The sequence below is a fragment of the Scyliorhinus torazame genome, chromosome 22 (assembly GCF_047496885.1).
Source record: "Scyliorhinus torazame isolate Kashiwa2021f chromosome 22, sScyTor2.1, whole genome shotgun sequence".
Taxonomy (NCBI): Eukaryota; Metazoa; Chordata; class Chondrichthyes; order Carcharhiniformes; family Scyliorhinidae; genus Scyliorhinus; species Scyliorhinus torazame.
This window is the reverse complement of record NC_092728.1, coordinates 74,194,467-74,220,108: the sequence shown is the minus strand read 5'-3', so window position 1 is coordinate 74,220,108 and position 25,642 is coordinate 74,194,467. Positions and strand designations below refer to the sequence as shown.

Here is a 25,642-nt window from a genome sequence, read left to right as displayed (position 1 = left end):
TGCCCATAAACAGGCAGGTGGACCCTGCTCAAGCATGACAATGGTATTACCAAAGGTCTTGCAAGCGGTGGTATTTTGATTAGTTTCCTTGAAAATCATAATTAATATGAAGCTTGAAATTACATCTTACATTTAATCCCAAGGCAGAATGGTTCCAGAGATGAGGGATTAGATTAGTTTGGAAAAGCTGGGTTTTCCTTGCAGGAAAGGGGATTGAAGGGAGATTTGATACAGAAGAACAAGATGATGACAGGTTTGGACGATGGTAAGCTGTTCCCATTAGTAGATCATACAAAGACTAGAGGCCACAGAATTAAGGTTTGGGGCTAGAGATGAGGGGGTGGATGGGAAGAAAGATACAAGAAAAACTATTTAATGCATCAAGACCTTGATATCTTTGCCTAGGAGGATGGTGAAAGCAGAGACAAACAACAAGTTCAAAAGGAAATTAGAGGGTTATATGGATAGAGCAGGGAAATGAAACTTGACTGGATGGTTCGACACAGCATGGACTTGATGGGCCAATAATGTGCCATAATGGCTTTGGATTCAATTAGTTCCAAGGGGAAAGTTTGTGAAAATGCTGAAACAAGACAATTAATTTCAGTCCAACATGTCACCATTTTAGTTTAATTCATATATACAGATCAACAAGAAGCCTGGCTGTTTTAAAGATTGGGCTGCACAGGATTAATAACAATTTATTCAAAGTAAGTGGTGCTCTTGTGAACAATTCCAGCTTAAATATCACTTCCTATTCAGAGTTCTAATGCGACTACACAGTGCCTTTGCATTTAAGAACATAACTTTACATATCCTAAATAGTAAAATATTTGTGTCTATGTTTTGAAAAAGTCTGACACAATCTGTGTGACAGCAAGAGATCATAGGACAATTTGGAAAAAGGATTCTTTTATACAAATTTTATCTGAGGAATACACAAAATTGTAGACTATATTTGTGTGTTATATGGATCCAAATATTATGAATAGAGTTCAGTTATTCATAAATATTTTGGGACATCAGACTTTGGACAACTGGGTTAATGACCAAATACTTTCATCATGAATGTAATTAGTCTATGGGTATGATCTCCCATATTTGGTAGCATATCTGAGGTTCAAAGAGTTATTTGAAAGTCCTTTTGAATAATACAGACATTGTCAAATAGAGACTTCTAGGTGCAATGGCAATCTCCTACTGGGTAATATTGATGATATTGAAGGATTCCTTTGTCAGGCTCACAGCAGCTTGCACAAACATTTGCAAGGATAATTATTGGAAGGAGAAGGACCATGCGTCAGTGGGAGGATGAATAGCCTTGCTACAACACGGACTTATAAATGGCTCTTAATAGCTCCTGGGGAGGAGTTGCAGAAAGCCATTTTGTAAATTTTGAACATCATTGTAATTTTTTTCTTTTATATTGAATTGGTAGAGATTTACCAATGTGTGGTTAATGTATGCTGGTCCATCTGTTAGTTTGCATTGGCTTCAACCTTCCTTTACCCTAGATTCAAGGGTCAGATACATTGGGGTGAGGAGTTGCTCATATGCTTTTTTTTGGTCAGTTGTTGTGTTTCATGTTCAAGGTTTTAATCACGTTTGTTACAGTACTGTCACACTATGTATTTTTGGATTGTTGTATGTTACTATTTGGTTTTTGAGTATATGGCTTTGTTAGTTTAAAATAAAACCAGTCAAAATGAAACAAGTGTTCAGTATTTTTCCAATGTCCCTCATATGTCTCAAAAGGAGCTACTTTGGTGCAATATTTTTCTTCAAAACATCTAGCAGATATCTGAAAGTCAGACTTCATCTAGTTTCATCTAGATAAATATTTAATATTAAATTCTCATCAAGTTCCACTACTTTGGACATCAAATTTCATTGTCTGGGAACTTTCTATTCAGAGAACGTGACATTTTAATTATATAAATGACTGTCAGATAAACACGTTTGAAACAGGAGACGTATCTCACTGAATTAGACAAGTAATATACAACAGCACCATCTGCATACATTGTAATTTTAGACAACTGCCTATATTAAAGATGGCCAAAATACAAAGCCAGGAGAGCACAGGCTGGGTGTAGAACCATGGAGGACTCAAACTTTGGCTGGGAATCAATTTTCTCGTCTCTCATGATCGGTTATATTTTTAACAGTTAAGATTGGAACTATTTTCTTCTTTGTGCATTTGGTACATATAAACAGGGTATAGCCAGAGACAACAGTAACAAAAACAGAGATCACACAGATTTGACCCTGGTGGTTGCTGGAAGCACAAAATGGACAAACCACAAATTTCCCGCAACTTAATGCATGCTCTAATCTTGGCGTGATGGCTTCAATTAGAATGTAAATTTAACCAATTTGTTACAAATTATGCAATCGATAAACTGAAATGCTTAGTTCAATAAAACATTTTTATGATCAGTACACTCTAACTACTTATTTAGATTAATAGTAACATAGCTCAAAAAGCAGTTACAGCTCATTCTATTATTACTTCAGCACAGACAAAGGATCAAATCTGGGCCATTCCTGGTCTGCATGGTTCAGCCACTTACTGAATAAACTCAGTAAGCCAACAGGGGCCGCTCATCCATAACATCTTAACAAATACAGTGTGGCCTGACCACAGAAATAAGACAAAAATTATCACAGTAAGAAAAAGTTATGTAATAAAACTGACTTCACCACCTGGGTTTAGTTCTGCTTTAGAGCACCAATATATCAGACAGAGAGGCAGCTATTGCAAGTTTGATCTCAAAAACATCAGTTTGTTCACCACCTCAGGTGTTAGCTGGCCTTTTTGCTTTCCTGAAAATATCTCCCCAAAATTATTCATACAATCACTTCTTGCACCAACAGCTGGCACAGCCAAAAGCCAAAAGGCAAGTTTGGCTAACTTCGGATGCTTTTGAGTGGCATTCGACCAGTAACTGAACAGATCTACAGTTTTATTGGGCACAGGTTCCTTTAAATATTGAAATACTTCATCTTTTCGCTCATCCTGGTTCACCTCTTTCTTTGGTGATGTTTTCATGTTTTCATTAATCCCACACATTTTCTTTCTCGCAGGTTCAAAATCAATGGCATCTTCACAAGACTGTCCAATGTCTGAAATCATTTCACAAACTCTATTGATTACTTCCTCTTGGTGGTAGTGTGGCACAGACCTCAAATGTTTCAGATGTGGGTCAAGGACCATTGCTACTTTGTGGGCAGTCTCCACTTTAAAGTTCTCCTTTAAAGACTCCAGAAAAAGGTGGCACAGTTTACTTACAGTGCCAGCATCATTAGCTTTGGAAGTGAAAAGTTTCTCTAATTTTACATAGGTTGGGAGCACAAGCTGTAATGTTGGTTTGTTTTCACAACTCAGCTCTATTACAGCCTGCTTTACTGGAGCTAAAATGGCTGTAAGGTTGCTCAACAAGCTTTTATTGCAATTTTGGAGGTGTTTGAGTTCCTTCCTTCCACTGATTAATTCTCGTAACTGCTCATACTTCTCATGTACAAGGAGGAGAGAATCTGCAACAGAATTCCAGCAACAAGGAACCTGCTGCCCTTCAAGAAGGCTGGATAACTCTGGAGTGACGGTACCTTGTTCCAGCGAGCTCATTAATTGTATACAGTTACTCACAAGTTCAGTAACTTCTGGCATGTTTTGTGCCTGTAATGTCCTTTCATTGAGTACACTCCTTACTGTTGAGTTTAATGCACAAGCTGAACATCGTAGGCACATTCCAGCTTTCAACAGTGTGGCTGAACTGACTTTGCTATCTGTAACATAAATTGTTCGCATCTCTGACATGACAAATTCTGACAGTACATTCAATACCCACTGGTGAACCTGCTCACCAGTTTCTTTGCCATCTACCTCTTTAATGCCTAGGACATATCTCTTCATTTGCAATCCCTCTACCTGATGTGCTGTTAAAATGTAGTATGATTCCGAGCCAACATTCTGACAATGACAGGTGACACCTATTCCCCAGCATGCATTGCTTCCAAGTGCACATGTAACTTTTACTTTCACTTGATTGTACATTCTGGGCAGATGTTTCAGAGCAAGTGTATTCATGTTCCCAAGGACGTCAGCGACAGGAAAGGATCCATAACGTGCACCAACATCAACAAGCGTCTGAGCAAGTTTGACGAAGTCTTTTCCATTTATCACAGTCAGTGCGCTCAGATCAGAACACATCACTCTGAGCAACTTTTCAGCAATGAGTTGACGTTCTTTTTCAAGGACTGAGCTATTCACTGCAAATGAGAATAAATAATTATGCAAACATCTGCAGTACATAATTATAAAGATTCTTCCTGACAGCTACACAAGGCTCCAATATTTTTATGTCATAGCCTTTCCATTTAATCATTTACCTCGACTATTACATCAAGTTTAAAAATAAATAAATTTAGAGTACTCAATTCATTTTTTCCAATTAAGGGGCAATTTAGCGTGGCCAATCCACCTACCCTGCACATTTTTGGGCTGTGGGGGTGAAACCCACGCAAACACGGGAAGAATGTGCAAAGTCCACACGGACAGTGACCCAGAGCCGGGAACGAACCTGGGACCTCGGCGCCGTGAGGCAGCAATGCTAACCACTGAGCCACCGTGATGCCCGACTATTACATCAAGTTAACAAAAAAAGGAATCATGTATACTTGCATATAAGCTGTTCAAAGATTTAAATGGGAGAATGGATGGCAGTAGTTAGGAAGAGGCAGAGGGAGTGTAGGCAATAATCTTTGTGGAGAGTGAAACTTCATTAATAAAGTAGATATTAGCAACACAGTAGATATGCACAAGTTAAAATTAAAGGATTCAATTTACTGGGAACCAAAGAACAAATGTGATCAACAAGATAGCCCCTCAAACCACAGAAAATGTGAATTCTGTTTGCATCACCCAACTGGATTTTAAAAGACATCAAAATTTTACCTGCCAACATGCCTAAAGAAGCTGATCACCGTAAGAGATCAGAAATTTAAAATTTTCACTGAAAAGACAGAACTTGGTAACTGAAACATCTCAAGTGGCACAGTCAGCAAGCAAAGTACATCTCAAAAACACAAGAATTAATAACCACTGAGGAAATCCCCAAGTCTTGAAGAATAATCCAAAGCTGGTTGTGGACATTCCATCCTCCAAACTCATTTAAAATATATCCGGCCAAATGAGTTACATGAGGGTTTTGAAAGCTGAATAAACTTTATATTGTTTGTTTAAGATGTTTTCTTACTTCCTTACCATTAATCTTCTTTTAACATGCGTTAAGGAATGATGAACTTTATTATCACATATTCTTGTTTAGTCAGGGGAGTAATTTGATTAAGTTATAGAGATTGATATACACTGGATGTTCTGTATTTAAATATGAAAATGCAAACTAAACTAATACTTTGTCAGATCACTCACAACTAGGCATCCAGTATTTTTTTCAACCCACACAGATTTGTTGGGAAAATAAAGATTGTTTTATGGGATTCATATTTGTATCCGGGGGCAGCACTGTAGCACTGTGGCTTCACAGCACCAGGGTCCCAGGTTTGATTCCCCGCCGGGTCACTGTCCGTGCGGAGTCTGCACGTTCTCCCCGTGTCTGCGTGGGTTTCCTCCGGGTGCTCCGGTTTCCTTCCACAGTGCAAAGACGTGCAGGTTAAGTGGATTGGCCATGCCAAATTGCCCTTAGTGTCCAAAACGTTTAGGAGGGGTTATTGGGATAGGGTGGAAGTGAGGGCTTAAGTGGGTCGGTGCAGACTCGATGGGCTCAATGGCCTCCTTTTGCATTGTATGTTCTATGTCTATGTTATATTGGTAAACATTAGAAATAAGATATAGCTTTAAGTGTGTTTAATGTAATGTTTCTGTGCCTGGAAGGGTAAAATGTATAGTTAGATTCATACTGAACAAGGGTGTTTGTATGTGATGGGGTTGGTTAAGAATCATAGAATTCCTTCAGTGCAGGAGGCCATTCGTCCCATCAAGTCTGCAGCGGCTCTCTGAAAGAGCACCCTATCTAAGCACATGGCCCCACCCTATCCCCGTAACCCAATAACCCCACCAAACCTTTTAGACACCAAGGGACGATTTAGCATGGCCAATCCACCTAACCTGCACATCTTTGCACTGTTAGAGGAAACTGGAGCACCCAGAGGAAACCCATGCAGACACAGGGAGAATGTACAAACTCCACACAGACAGTCACCCAAGGCTGGAATTGGAACTGGCACTGTGAGGCAGCAGTGCTGATCACTGTGCCATCCGGAAAGTTCCAACTGTGTTTCTATTGTGCTTAGAGGGCTATGGTGTGAAGAATAAATAGTAGCAGGAGCATTGCTTGGCAACAGGGGCGTATTTCGCAGAGGGAAGGGCTTTCCTTTGTTCATAATTTTTAACTGGAAGCCAGGGCAGTTCGAGCCAGGAAATGGAGGAGTGAACAACTCTTAATGCTGCCAGGAAAAGCTGGACAGGACAAGGGAGTTGCAAAGATGCAAGCTTCCTAAGGGACAAGATACAGTCCAGATAACCAGAGAATGGAACAGTGTCTAAGGGTGCGATTTTCCAGAAAAATCTCAAAGTTAATTTATGGCGGGTTTTTGAGGCAATTCCCCACCACTATTCAATGACACAGTCACTTTTTGGGGCCCTGGGGAGTTTCTCGCCGGTTTAGCCCACACAGAATTTTTTTTAGCACTGGGGAGCTGAACCCGGAGGTCGGGCTGTCATTTTGAAAGGGTGCCCTGATCCCTAAGTGAGTTTGTGTGTCCCCCACACCCACCACTCATGGGCAATATCATCCGCCACACACACATGTACACTACCCCACACTAAGTGAGGACACCCCCTATGGGGTCCCTGAGGATTCCCCTCTTGAGGATACCCCCTCTTCAAGACCCTACCCCCTCAGCCCCCATCCCCACCAAGTCCCCTTACAGCATCCCCACCCTTCCAGGACTCCAACCCATCACTCCTCCAACCTCCCAGAGACCCCTAATCACCTGCATTGCACTCCCCCAATCTTCAACCCACCCCACCCTAATTTCATGGGCATGGCTGCCCTTGGCTCCTGACCGTTGGCAGTGCCACCTTGGCATTTGGGCACCCTTGCACTGCCATCCTGGCACCCAGGCATTGCTCCTGCCGGCTTGACAGTGCCACCTGGGCATCCTGGCACTGCCAGGGTGGCAGTGCCAAGGTGCCTTCTGGGTAGTGCCAAGGTGCCCAGGTTCCAGGGGGAGGGCCAAGGAGCCACCCTGCACTTATCCTGATCACCCAGGGGTCTCCGATGGCCCGGGAAACCCCAGGGCGCCATTCCACATGGTCCATGTTTGTGTGAACCAGCACTGATCGGCATCCTGGAGAGGCCAGAGAATCGACGGAAGCTGGTAGATCCCGGGCAGGTAAGTTGTAAGTAGGTTAACAACCTACTTCTGTGAGCAACATTTGTTCCTGCTCATTGTGGGCGGAGCTCTGACGTCTCGTGGGACTTTGGTGAATCCCGCTATGCGCGGAGGCTGTTGGGAGGTTCGCTGAATCCTCTCCCGGGATTCTCCGGCCGCATTGTGCTCTTGCGGCAGGAGGATTGTGCCCCAAGAGTCTGGAGTTTCATGAACGGAGACCAAGATATTGTTCAGAAGAATTCAATGAAGAGTAAATAAAGTGTTCTGAGTTAGAGAGACAATCGCAGTAACGAGATTTAAAGTGGGACAGCAGACTTCAGAGATAGTTTGAAGAAATGTCGATAACATCTGGGAATTAAAAGTTAAAGCAATTGTGAGTCATTTTCACAGCATTTAAAACAAAGCTGTGTATAAAATTGTGGACTGGATTCGCTGTTAAAAGTGGAGTGGAAGGTTTGTTTAAAAGTTTAAATCCTGGACTGGATTTCAGAACACAAACTGCTAAGGGAAGGCATTATTATGAGTGATGATTTTAAAGCACATTTTTGGGAGTAGAGTTTGTGATCATCATCTGGGCGGGAAATCAGAGGAGAAAATCGTAGACTAACTTGGGTTCAGAACTGGGTGTGTATTTGACCACAGTCATCTTTATGTGCTTAAAAGGGATTAATGAGACCATTGTAGCTTATGATGTACTTTGTAATCCATGATAATTTTAAAACCTGTGTATTGTTAAGTTAAGGGAGAAGTAAAGGAGTATTGTATAATATTCAAAAATTCCAGGTTTAATAAATGTTCTTTTCTTGGTAAAAATAATTTGCGGTCTGTGTCTCTGATCCTCCACATTTTATTAAAAAAAGTAAAAGTTACAGTCTTTTAAGCCAGGATCTCCCATCCAGTTATAATATCAACTGGAATCGTAACACAATGACGTGAACATTAGATCTGGCAACCTAACTGTTCCATTACATGGCACATTCTTGAAAAATATCCGAACTAAAATTTGACATGAACAAAGTTTTGTTAAGTTTCAGTACTGCATTATGCTAAACCTCTTGTATATCTCATACAAGATTTCTCTGCTTGGCTTTTAGATTGAAAGTGGAAGATAAGGTATTATCTTATATGCAAGACAGCTCATACACAAGTATACACAGTGTTTTGACTAAAAGTAGTATTTATTGCTTTGCTTCATTTGATTCCCAAATACATTTTTTGGGACAGATTTGAAAAAGAAAATCAGAAATCCAATCAAGCACCCATATGACTCGCTTATTTATTCTATGATTCCATTTTACTTGAAGCTCATTGTACTTCATTGATTAAGCAGGCTCTTGCAAAAAAAAAAATGAACACCCCTCCAATTGATTTTCTCTGCAAAAAAATATTCCAGCCATTTTCACATACTGAGGTGAGCACGTATGTGAATTCTAAATGAGAATAATTTACCTTTCCATTGTGTTTTCCTGTATCAACAATGTTCTGAGGCAAGTGCTAAATGGTCGCTTCCTACTTCTCCCCACAAGGCTGCTAAACTGAACCTTACAACAAACCCATTTCCTATGGTGCTATTCGCACAGTTGACGTTTTGTTTTGGTAAGAATTAAAATTAGAAAAAGAAACCCAGATCCAAGCTCAGGCAATATTAATATATTCATTTTAGAAATCATTTTTTCCCACAATTGTCCAACACTTCAATATAGTACATACCATCATTTGTGCAGTTGCTCTGGCGATGTGCATTCTTCTTCTCTGGAGAAGCAGCAGCAACAGCTGTAGTAGTAGTAGCAGTAGCAGAAGTAGAAGTAGATGTAGTGGCAGCAGCAGTGCGAGGTGTCTGTACTTGTTTAATCGCTAAGCTGTTTTCATTATCAGCTAGAATAAAAGAAGTCATGTGGATTACAAGACTAAGTAGAATGAAAAAGATTAGCAACTTTATAGGATGTTCAGTTGTCTAGAACAAACTCCCCACACAAGTAGAGTCTGACCTTCAGAGCCATATTGATTGGGGTGAGGCATAGGGCAAGGCAAAAAAAAAAGTACCAGCTCCTTTCAAGATGTTTTGTCATGCACTTTTTTGGTGTCATTGTACACTCGTTATTTCTGGTACTACACCATTTTGTATCCACTCCAATCCCCAAGGCATGGGTCGTGGTGTGGAAAGTGTCCCTTGGAAGAACAAAGATGCCTCAAAGCTCACCAAACCTTCTCAAGGGCAATCCGGGCCTTCCCAGCCATGCTTGCATGCCAAGAATGAATATAAATAACACAATCTTTCTCAAAGAGATTGTATCCTCTGCACACAAGAGGTGAACAAGGAGCTATCAAGAGTGAGTAGCAGCATGAAACCTCCGGGATCATAAATGGATCTCTTAAATGGATGTTCACACAAATAATGACCATACATATCTTGACGTTCCGATTTAGTATACAAGTTATGCTGCTAGGCTTCAAGGATCGAATTTATCAGGGTTGAAGAACAGTTTGGCATTCCTGACCATATAAAACTGCCTGGATTGGTGGAGAAATCTCATACATTCTTAAAAAAAAATGCTTGCTGTTCCAAGGGCGATCCAATTACCAAGAATGTAGGTAAAACTTAGGTGCTAACTTCTTGACTCAAAGAAACTTTGAATAGAATTTATGACAGGAATCAGATGCTCATATGTACCACATGATCAGAATGTCAACCATGTTTATTAGCAAATCGCACCTGAATCTCACTAGCCTCAGCTGCGCGTGGTTTTCCATGAGTGTGTTTTGAACTAAAGACGTATTAACTTGTGGCAAAGAGGCAAGTGTCCCTGTTGTACAGTGATCCACCTCAATTACTTTATACACTGCTTTTATCAACCAATACAACCAAGGATGATCTATCAAATTGAAGCAAGAGGATTGTGAAAAGTGGCACAATGGTTTGCTGATAATTCCCAATCCACATATAACTTGGACTACCTCAATTGGATTTGCAGCTAATGTGCACTTATGCACATTTTTAAATGTGATCTCCAGAATAGCTTTCATACTTGGGATGATACATCAATACGACCATAAGATATAGGAACAGAATTGGCCATTCAGTCAATTGAGTCTGCTCTGCCATTCGATCATGGCTGATATGTTTCTCATCACAATCCCCTGCCTTCTTCCCATAACCCTTGATCCCCTTATTAATTAAGAACCTATCTATCTTAAAGACACTCAGTGACTTGGCCTCCAAAGCCTTCTGCTGCAATGAGTTCCAGAGTCACCACCCTCTTGGCTTAAGAAATTTCTCCTCAGCTCAGTTTTAAAGGACCGTTCCTTCAGTCTGAGGCTGTGCCCTTGGGTTCTAATCTCTCCTACCAGTGGAAACATCTTCTCCAAGTTCACTCTATCTAGGCCTCTCAGAATTCTGTAAAATAATAGACATAATTCTACATTTAATAGACATCAAGATCTGATGTGTTTGGTATGATATAATTTAAACTCTTCTGTAATAGTCATTTAGTAGTGCGGAACTTGTGAATTGCTAAAAAAGGGACATGCTGTCAAAACTTTTCATCTTGTACTCATCAGGAAAGATGGAAGAATGCCAAATTTCGGAGGGAGCAACAATTTAGCAGGAGATAAGGGTGCTAATTCGTTGGCAAGACAATTCTGATTGGTCAAGGCAGTGTCTCTGAGAATGCCTGCAAAGTATAGGTCTCTGTTTATGAATAAATGTGGCTTCTGGCAAAATTAAGTCACATTGCAAGCCTAACTAACATTCTTAATTTGGTGCCGATGCCATGCCAGGTGTGCAGCTTTCTGTCCCAATGACTAGCGGATCGTATCAAATAGCATGTCCCTTCAGTTTTTTGCAATATGCAGAGTGCAGACCATGCCTACTCTGAACATCATGTCTATTGTTAGACTGGACAGCAACAATCCCAAGTGTAATAAGAATTACTGTAACAGCCAATTTAAGGTCCTCAGTTGGACTCGCAAAGTAGCTCACTTAGAAGCTACATATATTTTTAGGCTGGGACCTGCCCTCTGCAAACAGCAAGAATATATCTAACTATTGCACCTTTTTCAAATTAAGCAAAAGCGTGTGGGATATCTGTTCCCAGGTGCATTCTCCTTGGCAATGCCTCTAACAATCAGAGTCCATCTTCCAACGAATCCAAACTCTTCGCAGTATGAATTATTGTTCCCTTTGGCATTCTTGCTTCTCTCCTGATGAGTGCATGACAAAAACATTTTGTCAGCTTGACTCTTTTTTCAGCAAGACCCTTGTGTAGTAGTGTTTTTACAGAAAGAATTCTACCTCCATTTATAAAATACTGTTCATAGCAGAAACAAGCAAAATAAATGGAAGCTATAGACCCTCAATAACGATTACCGTGGCTCTAATTTTCAATGTAGACCTTTACTGTGCATACATTTTTATAATGCAAGTGAAATGAGGCAATTAAATAACTTTTTGTAGCAATGTATTACAGCTTAAAAGATGCCTGTATTCTCAACATACAATAAAATTCCTGATACAAGCACAATAAATGGAATTTCTTTGTAGTGAAGAGTGTTTAATAACCAAATGAACCAACATAATTGTTAGGGAAAAAAATACCCTTACCTGTGTGGGAATGCATGTGCTCTATTAGATTGTTATAAAACTGGAACTGAATTCCACATGCCCCACAGGTGTATTGCTCTTAAATGGAACAGAAAAGATAAAAATCAGAAACGATAAGTCAATGCAACAATGGAGTATTGTGCTTCCATAAAAAAAATACCAAATTCAATTTTCAACTACGACCATTACATTTTCCTACGGGCAAGATTAATCAGTTCTTAAACAGATCCTCCAAGGTAAGTTTCCCTTAAACCATTCTTCATGTGAATGATGACATCCCCTTCTAACCAAAGATAGCATGGATGAATGAACTAATATGGATGGAGGAAAGAAGAAAATATTAGAAGAAGAAAATATTAGAAAAATTAAAAATTAAAACCAGATGGAAGATTTTGTTAAGAAAAATGCCTACACTGACAAACCAAATCTGGTATTGAAAACCCACACCCCATCACGCAATATCCAAACATGCAATAAGCATTACACTGTTTTGTCACAGCATCAGAGAGATGTTCTCAAAAATACACGTACCATCTATTTAAAATCTTGAGAAGCAATTGGAATTTTAATACTAAACAGGTGCATTAAGTTAAAAACAAATACAATTCAATTCCAACAATACAGTAAGATGAAGAACATTTTGTGAACCACTGATTTACGCCATCAATATTCTCCCGACATGATCGCACAAATTTATTATTTATATTACATTTCTAATGCGTCACAGCTGAACAAAAAATAGAAGTCATGGTTATGTTTGAATTGCTCTGTGGCGACGTTCTGTATTGTTTGATGCATAGTTTTCTGGCACTGACTTAATCCTGATCATTCACGATAGATTTAAGTGAGACTCAGCCACCTACAGCTTTACTCAGACACTTGCAGAAATGCCTTTGATCTTAAGGTACATTATATTTAATTGATGTTCGTTTTAACCAACCCTCCAATCCCTCCTTTATGTTACTGTCTGTGACTTCCATCCTTTTGAGCATCATGGCAGGTAGGTCACAGTCAATGTTCTCTGTAGATGATTAGCAGGATGTATGCAAATGTTATTTGAAGGAACTCATTCTGCTTTCTCTTGCTGAGGGGATGCTTTTTCTCAGAGCAGAACAGTAGCACATCAGGAATAAAGCTATGAACCAGTGTTTTACTGGTCTGTGAAACAGCATGTTGGCACACTAGAAATTGCATCCCTGAGGCACTTAAGTTAAAGAAAGGAATCATGACATGAAGTCGTTTTTGGAACTATATTCTGGGTTATTCAATCATTGGTTGGAGCCTAAATCACTGGCTTTGAAAGCAGACCAAGGCAGGCCAGCAGCACGGTTCAATTCCCGTAACAGCCTCCCCGAACAGGTGCTGGAATGTGGCGACTAGGGGCTTTTCACAATAACTTCATTGAAGCCTACTTGTGACAATAAGCGATTTTCATTTTCATTTTTCATTATTTGGAAAAACAGGTGCATTAAGTTAAATGATTCAAATAATACCCAAGTTTTTTGAAGCTGAAAAATACAAGTACTGATGAGATGTTAGTTCCAAATGATGACAACTTCTTATTAATATAACTTGCTATATAATGTAAATTTGGTCAGGATCCATCAACAAGAATGATCCAGTCAGAGAGCTTTTTACAATCCAGCCATTTTCAACGTGTCAAACAATTTTTATGCCTAATGTTCTTAATTCTGGGTTGCTGGAGACAGGAAAGAGGGATGCAAATTTGCAATCTAAGTTTCCATTTAACACGACTTTCCTGTTGCTCAATGGATTGGCTGGAAGTGACATCATAACACCCCAGCATAATATTTTTGGTCACACTGCTCAGCAGGCAATTGACCTGATGACCACCCATGAACCTGGGTAATAGGTATTGTGGGGCTATATACAAGGACTTGAAGATCTAAAAGGCTGAAACCAGCAAATTCAGTTCATTACAGGCAGGGCTGCACGGAGGTGAATTGGGCCATTTAGTTGCTGTTTTCACAACTCAACAAATTAGCAGTTTAATTTTACTCTGCTGAAGGCTTTAAAGTTTGCAGCACTTTGCACCTTCCTGCCCCTAGTTGGGAACAAGTGTCTCATGAAAGGCACCCTGCATATTATCAACCAGCACATGCAAACCAAACCTGAAAAAGCAGCGTATGCAGTCAAAGTTAAGCATGTAAAAAGCACACGGCCTGACTTTCATGGGAGACACCAACTGCAAGCTTTTATCTTTCTAAATATTCCTGCAAAATATATAGGATTTTCCCCTCTGGTATGGTATCCATTTGTGCAGCAAAAATCATTAAGAACTTGATTTGCACTTCTGCTGTTAGTTCATAAATTTGCTGAATGTGAGGTAAGGTTTCTAGATTGCAAATATTAATTTTAAATTTGAGGGAAATAAACTGAGCAAGTACACCCAAGAACATAAATTAATGGGCCTCAGCTTCCTTGGAGTGGCAATTAGCATTAGATTTCAACTTTGTTCCCAGTTTTCTTACCTTAATTTTTTACCCTAGCCTGTATGCCCAATCTCCTGACTCATACTGGGTGAGATCTAGGCAGTGCAGCACGACGCCGGGGCCTAGCGTCGAAATGCAGTTCTGGGTAACTATTGGTGTAACCCTAATGGAATCAGCTGAAGTTTACAATTTAAATTGCATATTTGGATTGTTTCCAGCGTAGGGCAATTGCTCTGACGAAGTTTGAACTTCCAGACAACTGCTGTGCAAACCTCACCTGTCAATGTCACACGAGATTCTCCAATTCATCTTCAGGGGCTGTCTCCCCCCTCCCTTCCCGACGTGAAGCCCTGGAGCTCAGAAGTTAGCGCTCAACATAAATTCTAATGTGTAGTCGCATCTTAGTCAACAAAATACAAAAATGCTCATATCACCATCAGGTCCTTTCAAATCTGAAAAGACAGCTTAATGGTTTTGGTGGTAGCTATCGGAACAAAAGATTTCCTCCCACAATGTTAATCTGTATTTTCATACCATAAAGCAAGATATCACATCCAGTAACAGAGGGGTGACTACACACCAGAATAATCATACCATAGAATTTACAGTGCAGAAGGAGGTCATGCGGCCCATCGAGTCTGCACCGGCTCTTTGAAAGAGCATCCTACCCAAGCACACACCTCCGCCCTATCCCCATAACCCAGTAACCGCACCCAACACTAAGGGAAATTCTGGACTCGAAGGGCAATTTAGCGTGGCCAATCCACCTAACCTGCACATCTTTGGACTGTGGGAGGCAACCGGAGCATCCGGAGGAAACCCACGCACACACGGGGAGAACGTGCAGACTCCGCACAGACAGTGAACCAAGCCGGGAATCGAACCTGGGACCCTGGAGCGGTGAAGCAATTGTGAGAAACACCACGCTACCGTGCTGCCCTGAATGAATCATTCAAAAAAAAAATTACAATGATACAATCGCAGTGATTAGTTTACAACTGTAGCTTTATACTACACTAATGCTAGCAATATAATATATCACAATGAATCATTAGCAATGCCCATGACTTTCATGCCATGGTGGTTTAACCCATGCTTTGGTCTCAAAAGGATATCTAGGCAAAGACTAATCCTACAAAGTAATGATTTACCTTGATTATATATAAACATGCAGTGTAAATAAACAGGTATTTCATTGTTACACTGAATAATTGAGGTGTGAAGAATACAAGGTTTAGTTGTTAAACATTTGCATTTTTAGCACTCTAATTTGTACAGCAAATACTTCATAAATTACCTCGTCCTCTGCTATTATGTGCATGCTGTCTTAAGCAGGTGCAGTGTTTATGTTCATTTCCACAGCTCTGACATGTGGAGCCATCTGCAAATATTAAACAGGCCATAAGTTTTCAGAAACAAAATTAATTTTATTACAGAAGTTGTGTTCAAGCATTTTCACGTCAACATTTTTTGGAAATGAAAAGGATTTATTTATGTTGTACGTATACATTTGGCTTTTGTTTTAAATATCAAGCTTTCATTAAAAGTTAAAACAAAGACCGATTGTGACAGAGATTAATTCTGACTTACTTTTGACAGAAGACAGACCTGACTTCTGCACACTGGTACCTCCTGGAAAACATTTTAAGGAGATGAGCACATTTACTTTAAGGAGGCAGTTACAATGCAAATAGGCAAAGCGAACCCAAGTACAGCAATTTATGTTTCGAGTAATGCTGTATATGCATGATTCTCGATTGTCGTTCTGTTAATACAAGCAAGTTTTTCTTGTTATACTGCTAATAAATGAATGTAAATGTCGCCACAGTCCCAGAGGACTAGAGACTGCTCTCCCTTTTGAGAGCTGACTGGTGATAATTTAACCTGAGGGTCAACACGTACAAGACGTTGGTACGGCCACACTTGGAATACTGTGTGCAGTTCTGGTCACCCTATTATAGAAAGGATATTATTAAACTGGAAAGAGTGCAGAAAAGATTTACTAGGATGTTGCTGGGACTTGATGGTTTGAGTTATAAGGAGAGGCTGGATAGACTGGGACTTTTTTCCCTGGAGCGTAGGAGGCTTAGGGGTGATCTTATAGAGGTCTATAAAATAATGAGGGGCATAGATAAGGTAGATAGTCAACATCTTTTCCCAAAGGTAGGGGAGTCTAAAACTAGAGGGCATAGGTTTAAGGTGAGAGGGGAGAGATTCAGAAGGGCCCAGAGGGGCAATTTCTTCACTCAGAGGGTAGTGAGTGTCTGGGATGGGCTGCCAGAGGTAGTAGTAGAGGCGGGTACAATTGTGTCTTTTAAAAAACATTTAGATAAGTTACATGGGTAAGATGGGTATAGAGGGTTATGGGCCAAGTGTGGGCAACTGGGACTAGCTTAATGGTAAAAACTGGGCGGCATGGACTGGTTGGGCCGAAGGGCCTGTTTCCATGCTGTAAACTTCTATGATTCTATAACACACCTCAGGCAAGGGGCAAGATTGAAAAGGTGGGGCCTTTATGAATAACCTCAGCCGATATAGGAATTAAACCTGCGCTGTTGGCATTGCTCTGCATCACAAATCAGCCGTCCAACCAACTGAGCTAACTGGCCACTAACCTATACTTCTAAAAATATTATAACAAATGTGAATACAGCTATTATACTGCCTCTTTTGGATTGCTTATTGAACAAACTCATTAAAATACAAACCAGTAATTTCAAAATGGAACAAAAATCACTGGAAACTATTTAGTCATAGGTCTATAAGTCCAGTTTTTATTATTTTGTGGAACGGCAGTGTGATGAATTTCCATGTTGGGGGTAATGAGCTGTGAATGTGCCACAGTCAAAGCCACAAAAATCTTAAAGCATGTTTGTGCTAAATTAGTACTGACACCAACCTCTCTATTACTAGCTATGCTGGGGTGGACTTGGTGGGGAAAAAGTAGTGCTTTAACTGGTATTATGTTTTAGGAATGATCCCAGAGAAGTGTGAAACAATTTAAATACTAAGCGTGAAAATATCAGTTTGCAAAAAAGAGGGTAAACATTATACAGAGTATTACATCACTGCACTTACGGAATGATTATTCTCGATATTAGACATTTGTGTTTTCTGACTACCCTATTTAAATTCCTGCCCACACTACAACCCACCTCGTGCAACAAAGGTGACTCTCATTTAAACACTTTCATTTCAGCTGCCTTTTTGCCCACAATACGAGGGAGAATTTCAGGCCTCAAACTTCCTGTATGATGAATTAATCTGCTTAGCTAATAACAGTCTTGTACCTTCGGTCATTTAGAGTGCACAGCCACAAAAGAAACAAGACTATAATTTCACATGCAATGCTGGTCGTGTAAAAGCTCGGAATTGAAGAACTTGTGATTTTCTGGCATCGCCACACACTATTAGGGCAGCATGGTAGCATTGTGGATAGCACAATTGCTTCACAGCTCCAGGGTCCCAGGTTCGATTCCGGCTTGGGTCACTGTCTGTGCGGGGTCTGTACATCCTCCCCGTTTGTGCGTGGGTTTCCTCCGGGTGCTCCGGTTTCCTCCCACAGTCCAAAGATGTGCAGGTTAGGTAGATTGGCCATGATAAATTGTCCTTAGTGTCCAAAATTGCCCTTAGTGTTGGGTGGGGTTACTGGGTTATGGGGATAGGGTGGAGGTGTTGACCTTGGGTCGGGTGCTCTTTCCAAGAGCCAGTGCAGACTCGATGGGCCGAATCGCCTCCTTCTGCACTGTAAATTCTATCTATCTATTCCCACCAACATGCACATGTGCATGAACCAAAACCACCGATCACTGAATCCATGTTTTAATACTTAAACATTATATGCAATTAACAAATAAAAGTATCTACTTTTTCAAAGTTAGAAATTCAATAACAGTGTACAGATTCCTTGGCCTTTAATGATGCATCACTTGAATGATCATGCTACAGATTTATTTTGTGCATCATACATACCACTAGAATTCTGTGAGTTGTTGTTATTTTCTTCACATGTATTTGGCAGTTTAGCTTCATTTCTTTTACCAAGAGGACTCTCCGCATCTGCACATTTTTCCAGAAATGTTATCAGGTTTATTTTGTAGAAAACAATCATGTCCTGAATAAAAATCTTTGTAATTTGAAGACATATCTTTTTCTTTAACGTTTAATCTTTAGTAGAGGAAAAGGGTTGTACCCTGTATAAATACACCTTAAGATCAAAACAAACATATCAAATTAGGAAATAAAGCAGGTTTTCCATTTACTTCCGGGACTGATATTTCCTTGAAAAACAATTTAAGCTGGTCTTCTCTAAATGCTCAGCATTATAGAGACTTCATCTCAACAGTAACCAAATCAAATGTTCTGTCCATAATATAGCCCCCACTAATATACATCTACACTCATGGCATCAGGTCAAACATGAGCAAGTAAACCTCCTGATTACTACCTATTGTCCTTCATTAGCCCATGATTCAGTACTCCATGTTAAACACCATTTGGAAGAAGTACAGAGAACAACAGCACAATGTACTCTGGGTAGGGGACAATGGTCATCACCAATAGTTGGTCAGAAGATTGGTCAGATTTTATGAACCAGCAAAAAAATGACTGGAGAAATAACAGAGGGAGAAAGAGTACAAGAGACAGCCAGCCCAGAATATTTTAAAAAATAGTAAGAGCTTATACAATATTGAAACAGAAAAGCGAACTACAGCTCGTATGTTCCTCCAGAAAGTAAGTTTAGGGATTCGATCATGGAAACAAGGAAATGGTGGAGTCATTTAACAGGTATTGTGTGTCTGTCTTCACTTAAAAAACTCACCAAAGATACTTGAAAAGTAAGTGGTGAAAAGGCCTTAAAACAATCACTATCGCCAGAGAAACTATTAGACACAAAGGTTGACAAGTCCCCAGCCTGCATCCTAGGATTTTAAAAGTGGTTGCAGAGATAGGAGAGGAATTGTTTACAATCTTTCAAAATTCCCTAAATTCTAAAGAGTCTCAGTGGATTGTAAAATAGCTAATATAACACCTTTAGTCAAGAAAGGAGGGAGGCAGAAAACAACAAATGAAAGGAAAGTTAGCCGAACATCCATTACGGGAAAATTGTGAGAATTCATTATTAAGGAACATATGGCAGGATACTTAGAAAATCATAATAGGATCAAGTAGAGTTAACATGACTTTGCGAAAGGAAAATAGCGTTCAACTAATTTATTTGAGGAAGTGGCAAGCAAGGTGGATAAAGGGAAGCAAGTACATTTGATGTGCTTGGATTTCCACAAGGTATTTGACAAGGACCAGATCAAATGTTGCTCCAAAAATTGTGTAGGGGGTAACATATTAGCATGGACAAACAATTGAGTTGCTAAAAGAAATCAGAAGGCAGGGATAAATTGGTCTTTTTCGGGTTGGCAAGGCACACTACCAGATGCTAGGGCCTCAACTACTGACAATTTACATCAATGGCTGGATGAAGTTTCCGAATGTATGGTAGCTAAACATCAAGATCTTTTGAGAAGATTGAGATATACATAGGTTAAATGAGAAATTTGGGGATGGAGTGAAAATATGAACCTCTCCACTTCTAAAGAATCACAAAGTTGACTGCAGCAAGTGATTCGGAAGGCAAATGGAATTTATTGCAAGGGGAATGGTACAAAATAAAGTTTTACAACAGTTGTCTAGGACATTGGTGAGACCACATCTGGAATACAGAGTCCGGTTTTCTTTATTTGAAAAAGAATATATTTGCATTAAGCATTTCAGAGGAAGTTCACTGGACTCATTCCTTGAAGGGTTTACTTTATCTCATGAAGAAAGGTTGAATAGGTTGGGCTCATATCCTTTGGAGTTTAGAAGAATGAGGCAATGTTATTGAATCATACAAGATCCCGAGGGGAAGTGATAAGGTGGATACTGACAGGATAGTTCCTCTTGCGGGGGAGACTAGGACTAGGGAACAGTTTTAAAATAAGAGGTTTCCCTCTTAAGATGGAAAGGAGTTTTGTTTCTTGAGCATCGATAATCTCTTCTCTAGAGCGCAGCATAGGCTGGGTCTTTGGGTGTATTCAAGACTGAGTTAGATAGCCTTTTGATTGACAAGGGATTCAAGGTTATCGGGGACAGACGGAAAACCACAACCAGATCTGCCACAATCTTATCGAATGGCAGAGCAGACTCGAAGGGCAAAATGGCCTACTCCTGCTCCTAAGTTATACGGATGTTTGTAACAGCAGTATTGACTGAGCTAGCAGAGTCCTGAAGGACATATCTGCCAGGCAGTGACAGAACTAACTCGAGGGGGAAGCATACTTGACTCTGTCACAATCGACCTGTCACAGGTGCGTTTATCCATTATAGCATTGATTGAGTGACACTACACATTTCCTGTGGAAACAAAGTACTACTTCACACTGAGGATACCCTCCATTGTGTTGTGTGGTACTATCCAACGTGTTAAAAGGGATAGATTTAAAACAGATCTAGCAGCTCAAAATTGGGCATCCATGAGGAACTGTAGAATATGAATATCACCAGTAGCAGGGCTAGAACCACCACAATCTGTAACCTCATGGCCCCGCATAGCCCTCACTCTACCATGAAGCCAGGGGACCAATACTGCTTCCATGAAAAATGCAGAAGTGCATGCCAGGAGTAGAGCCAGGCATATCAATGGATGAGGTGTCAAAGTTACAGCACAGGAGTACGTGTATGCTGTCATGTGAGAGTACCTTTAAGAACTGGATGTTTATTAAATAGCTGTCGTGGATGTACCCTTAAAAAATGGGTATTTATCGAATAGCTGCAGTGATGTCAGAGTGTTGGTGGAGCTGGGCTGGCTGTCTTTCACTTTGAACAAAAGCAGGTGTGTGCCTGTGGGTTTTAGTTTCGTTTTGAGAGCTGGATAGCTGCAGGAAAAGCGAGCAGCTGTATAGGGATCTCTGCAATCTAAAGACCGTCTCCAGATCATTTGGGTGATTTCAAAGTGATAACTGCTCTCAGTAGAGAATTTTAACCTGATCTCGGTGTTAAAAAGGGTATTTTGTCTTATGGATGGTGCAAGGAAAGATTAAGGGTCACTTATAGAATATTATATCTGTGGGGATGATTGGTGTTGATAGTTGTTAAGGTGTTTACTGTGGGTTTATAAATTGTGAACTGGTATCATAAATAAACATGGTTTGCTTTAAAAGTACTTTAGATCTCTGTTGCATCATACCTATAAAGTAGACCCGTGTGCTCCCCATAACCACAATCTATTAAAAGTTGTGGGTCAGGTGAACTCCAAGATGCCCTTTGGGCTTCTCTAAACCCTGGCCCATAACAATGCTAAAAAGCAAAAGAAATAGGGTCAAGCAACCTCACAATCAATGGGACAGATCAAAGCTCTGCCACACCAAGTCATGATTGGTTGCGGACAATTAAATAATTAACCATAGGATGACTCCACAAACCTCCCCATCGTCAACAATTCAGCATGTGAAAGCAAATGGCAAGGTAGCCTTCAACTAATTTGATTAATTCCAAGTGATATCACAGCTGTCCACCACTGTATACAGCAAAGGCTGGACCTTGACACACCCTAGCTCTAGTCCTGAAGACTTGTGCTCCAGAACTAGTCACACCTCTAGCAATGCTACTCCGGTACAATTTCAACACTGCCATCCACCCAACAAAGCAGAAAATTGTCCCAAGTATGTCCTGTTTACAAAAGGCAGGACTAATCGAATCCCATCAGCTTATTTTCAACCATCAACAAAGTGATTGAAGGTGCAGTGGATACTGCTATCAAGTGACACTTGTTCACAATGTTCTGATTTGGTTAACTCGAGCTACTCGGTTCCACATATCATTACTGTTTTAGTCCAGACATAAATTAAACAGATGAATTCCAGAAGTGAAGTAAGGGGCGACGAGAATGAATCATATGATGAAATCTGCTGTTTGCGAGCTCAAAAGGGACAAACTGGTGTATGCTGTTGTCTACACTGACTTTGGTTTCTATTCCTGTTTTGTTTCTATGCCTGTATTTTTAAAGTCAGTCTCTAACTGAAAATTAAACACTTGCAGTTTCCAGGAAAGGTGATTATAACTTAGTTGTGTGTGGGACAGTTTAAAGAAGAAAACTTAACGGCAGAATTGGCAGTGGGAATAAGAAAAGTAAAGTTATTCTTGCGTTTTAGTTATCTTGAAGAAACTATTATGCAGAACAGACCATTTGGAGATAGAGCATGCCTATGGGAGATTGGGAGAGGCTGCTGGAGAAGAATTGCAAAGTGAAAGTGTGTGCGCATTCTTAATCCTTTTCATAGGGTGTTTAAGTTACCTGAAGTTACACTTCAGTTGGTTTTGTGTGTTACTTATAGCAAGAAGAGATTTTGTTTTGGATCATAATACGTACCAGAGGATGCATGTAAAGCCACATGTTCTTGGTAGGGAGTGTAATATTTGTAACGTTTTCCACAGTATTCACAGATGTAGCTACCGGTTTCTGGAACAGTGAAACAAAATAGTTAGAACTAAAAAACACAACCTTCTAGTTATTAAAAGTCATTTTGTATTTCAGAAATTGAGTACCACTGAAAAATAACTTTTTGTTGAAGCTTTTCATTTTCAGCCATCAAGACATTTGCAAAAATACAATGCAAGGGGAATCAACAAATGGATACTATATAAGAAGTGGATAAGTGGACGCTGATAGAGGCATTGCCTTGGAGAATCACCAATTGATGGTAACTGACAGTTACCTGATTTGCACCATTCGAAATTTGAAGCAGGCATCTCAACTATGAATAGCCAAGGCATTTGCCTGAGAAATGAACCAGCGAGTGGCTGTCACTTGCCTTGTTTGGCTGCATCAGGCGCAATGTGTACATGTTCTTTCTGGTTACAGGCCCTGCGTATTAATAAAACGTAGCTTCCAGTATGCACATGTGCACACTGCAAGCAGGGCTGACCATATTAAATTGTGGTCAGTATAATTAACATACCGAGGGTTATTTAGCAAATGTCCAATTGCAGAATCGCACCTTTTGTTGAACAATGCGTTCTGAATTTTGCAAGCATAGGCTGGTTGGGTATGGTCTCTATCTTGCAGAAGGGACATGCTGTTTGATAAGATCCACCATCATCATAGAATTTACAGTGCAGGAGGAGGCCATTCGGCCCATCGAGTCTGCACCGGCTCTTGGAAAGAGCACCCTACCCAAGGTCATCACCTTCACCCTATCCCCATAACCCAGTAACCCCACCCAACACTAAGGGCAATTTTGGACACTAAGAGCAATTTATCATGGCCAATCCGCCTAACCTGCACATCTTTGGACTGTGGGAGGAAACCGGAGCACCCGGAGGAAACCCACGCACACACGAGGAGGATGTGCAGACTCCGCACAGACAGTGACCCAAGCCGGAATCGAACCTGGGACCCTGGAGCTGTGAAGCAATTGTGCTATCCACAACAGTCTTTGGAACATACAGCCTGCACATTTAGCATCGTATTTGCACCGTAATTCATAACCCAACAAAGACGTTTGAGAGAGCTGGGCCAAGAGTGTATCTCATGTCAACACCATCCTTTGGTGCAATGAGCAGACACCTTTTTGGCTTGACAGCAGCATCCTGTTAGTGGCAAATACCACTTGTGTTGCACACTAGCAGTATTAAGCAGCTAGCTTCACCTGCTAATCAAATTTTTGAGATACCTTGCCCTTCCAGGGTAACTGGAGGTAAGTTGGGCACTTTCCAGTGCCAACCTTAGGCCCGTTCAGGAGCTTGCGCCATATACAGCACAAACTAACCTGATCAGGGTAGTCATTGTCTTATAGGATGCCTTTGATTAGTCTATTTCAGCATCAAGCTTGCATGGTGAAGGCAGCATGATGGCGCAGTGGGTTAGCCCTGCAGCCTCACGGTGCCGAGGTCCCAGGTTCGATCCCGGCTCTGGGTCACTGTCCGTGTGGAGTTTGCACATTCTGCCCGTGTTTGCATGGGTCTCACCCCCACATTCCAAAGGATGTGCAGGCTAGGTGGATTGGCCATACTAAATTGCCCCTTAATTGGAAAAATGTAATTGGGTACACTAAATTTATTTTTTTAAAAGCTTGCATGGTGGACAAATTGCCCTATTCACGAAGTTGCCAATAAGGCCAATCTTATAGCATTTGGAGCTGTAAGAATCGTAACGCGGGTATTGACCAGTGAAGGCAGGCTTGCAGTAGACCATGCAAGGAAACCCAGCAGATTTCTCACCCAGTACAGAAGGAAAGGGAGTTCATTTCAAAGGTAAATTTGAGCGCAGGCTGGAGCTCATTAAGACATGCAAGGAAATTATTACATGCTGTTGCAGATTTAAACACAGCAAACACATCATCCACGCATAGGAAATATGCAAGGTAGAAGATTAGGTGCCATTCCATCAAAGACACATTTCTCATAGAACCCAACAAAGGTGTTTGCGAGAACTGTGCAGACAGTTCATCGCATGGCAACACCATTAATTTGGGCTCAATTGCCCAAGTTGCCAAATTCACAAGTTCGATGGATGCTTATTCATACCATGATGGTACCATGATAAATTGCCATGATATAGTATTGCAGCGCAAATATTTATTCCTTAAGTGGAACACTGGTGAATATGCTAGTAATGTCAAATGAGCACATGGACACAGTATTGCTTTCAATATGCAAGTCCCGTATGGGCTTTACAAATGTGAAGGAATCCTTCATCATGTATGTGGAAAATGTTCAGTGCCAGTGTGATGCTAGTAGGCTGTACATCCCAAAGATTGGCAGATCACATCAAACAGCATGTTCCTTTTACTGTTCACAATGTGCCCAACTACTCCGTGCTTGCAAAACTCAAATCACAGTGAGCAACATTATACGTGAATAGCAAACATTGCCAGTTGGGTCTGCTGTGTGGTGCGTGCGTGTGTCTGTGTGTGTGTACTGGAAGCTACATATATTAATGCTCAGGGCCTTGTCCTTTGCAGACAGAAAGAACATGTCCACACTTTCCGTCCATTACAGCTAAACAAAATAAGTTACAGCCATTTACTGTTTAATTCCTCAGGGAAATGCTTTGACCAGAGTCAGCTGTCTGGTTTAAATTTCAAACAAAGATTGGCAGTTAACTGTCAGTCACCATCAATTGCTGTATTCCCCG

The 25,642-nt window shown here is 40.6% G+C and overlaps 1 protein-coding gene across 15 annotated transcripts in view; it reads right to left on the bottom strand.

Moving 5' to 3' along the window:
* Window positions 1-610: 610 nt before the first annotated feature.
* Window positions 611-25,642, bottom strand: part of znf618 (zinc finger protein 618) — a 179,225-nt gene continuing 154,193 nt past the window's right edge. For 14 of the 15 annotated variants that reach the window (XM_072488343.1, XM_072488348.1, XM_072488337.1 and 11 more), the window contains 7 exons: window positions 22,877-22,966; window positions 18,445-18,531; window positions 16,063-16,104; window positions 15,770-15,853; window positions 12,020-12,097; window positions 9,130-9,294; window positions 611-4,272 (listed from right to left, as the gene is read on the bottom strand). In XM_072488343.1, coding sequence (XP_072344444.1) covers window positions 2,756-4,272; window positions 9,130-9,294; window positions 12,020-12,097; window positions 15,770-15,853; window positions 16,063-16,104; window positions 18,445-18,531; window positions 22,877-22,966 — 2,063 coding nt within the window. In that variant the 3' untranslated portion in view covers window positions 611-2,755. The remainder of the gene's footprint in view (window positions 4,273-9,129; window positions 9,295-12,019; window positions 12,098-15,769; window positions 15,854-16,062; window positions 16,105-18,444; window positions 18,532-22,876; window positions 22,967-25,642) is intronic. The other variant, XM_072488339.1, reaches the window with a different exon arrangement.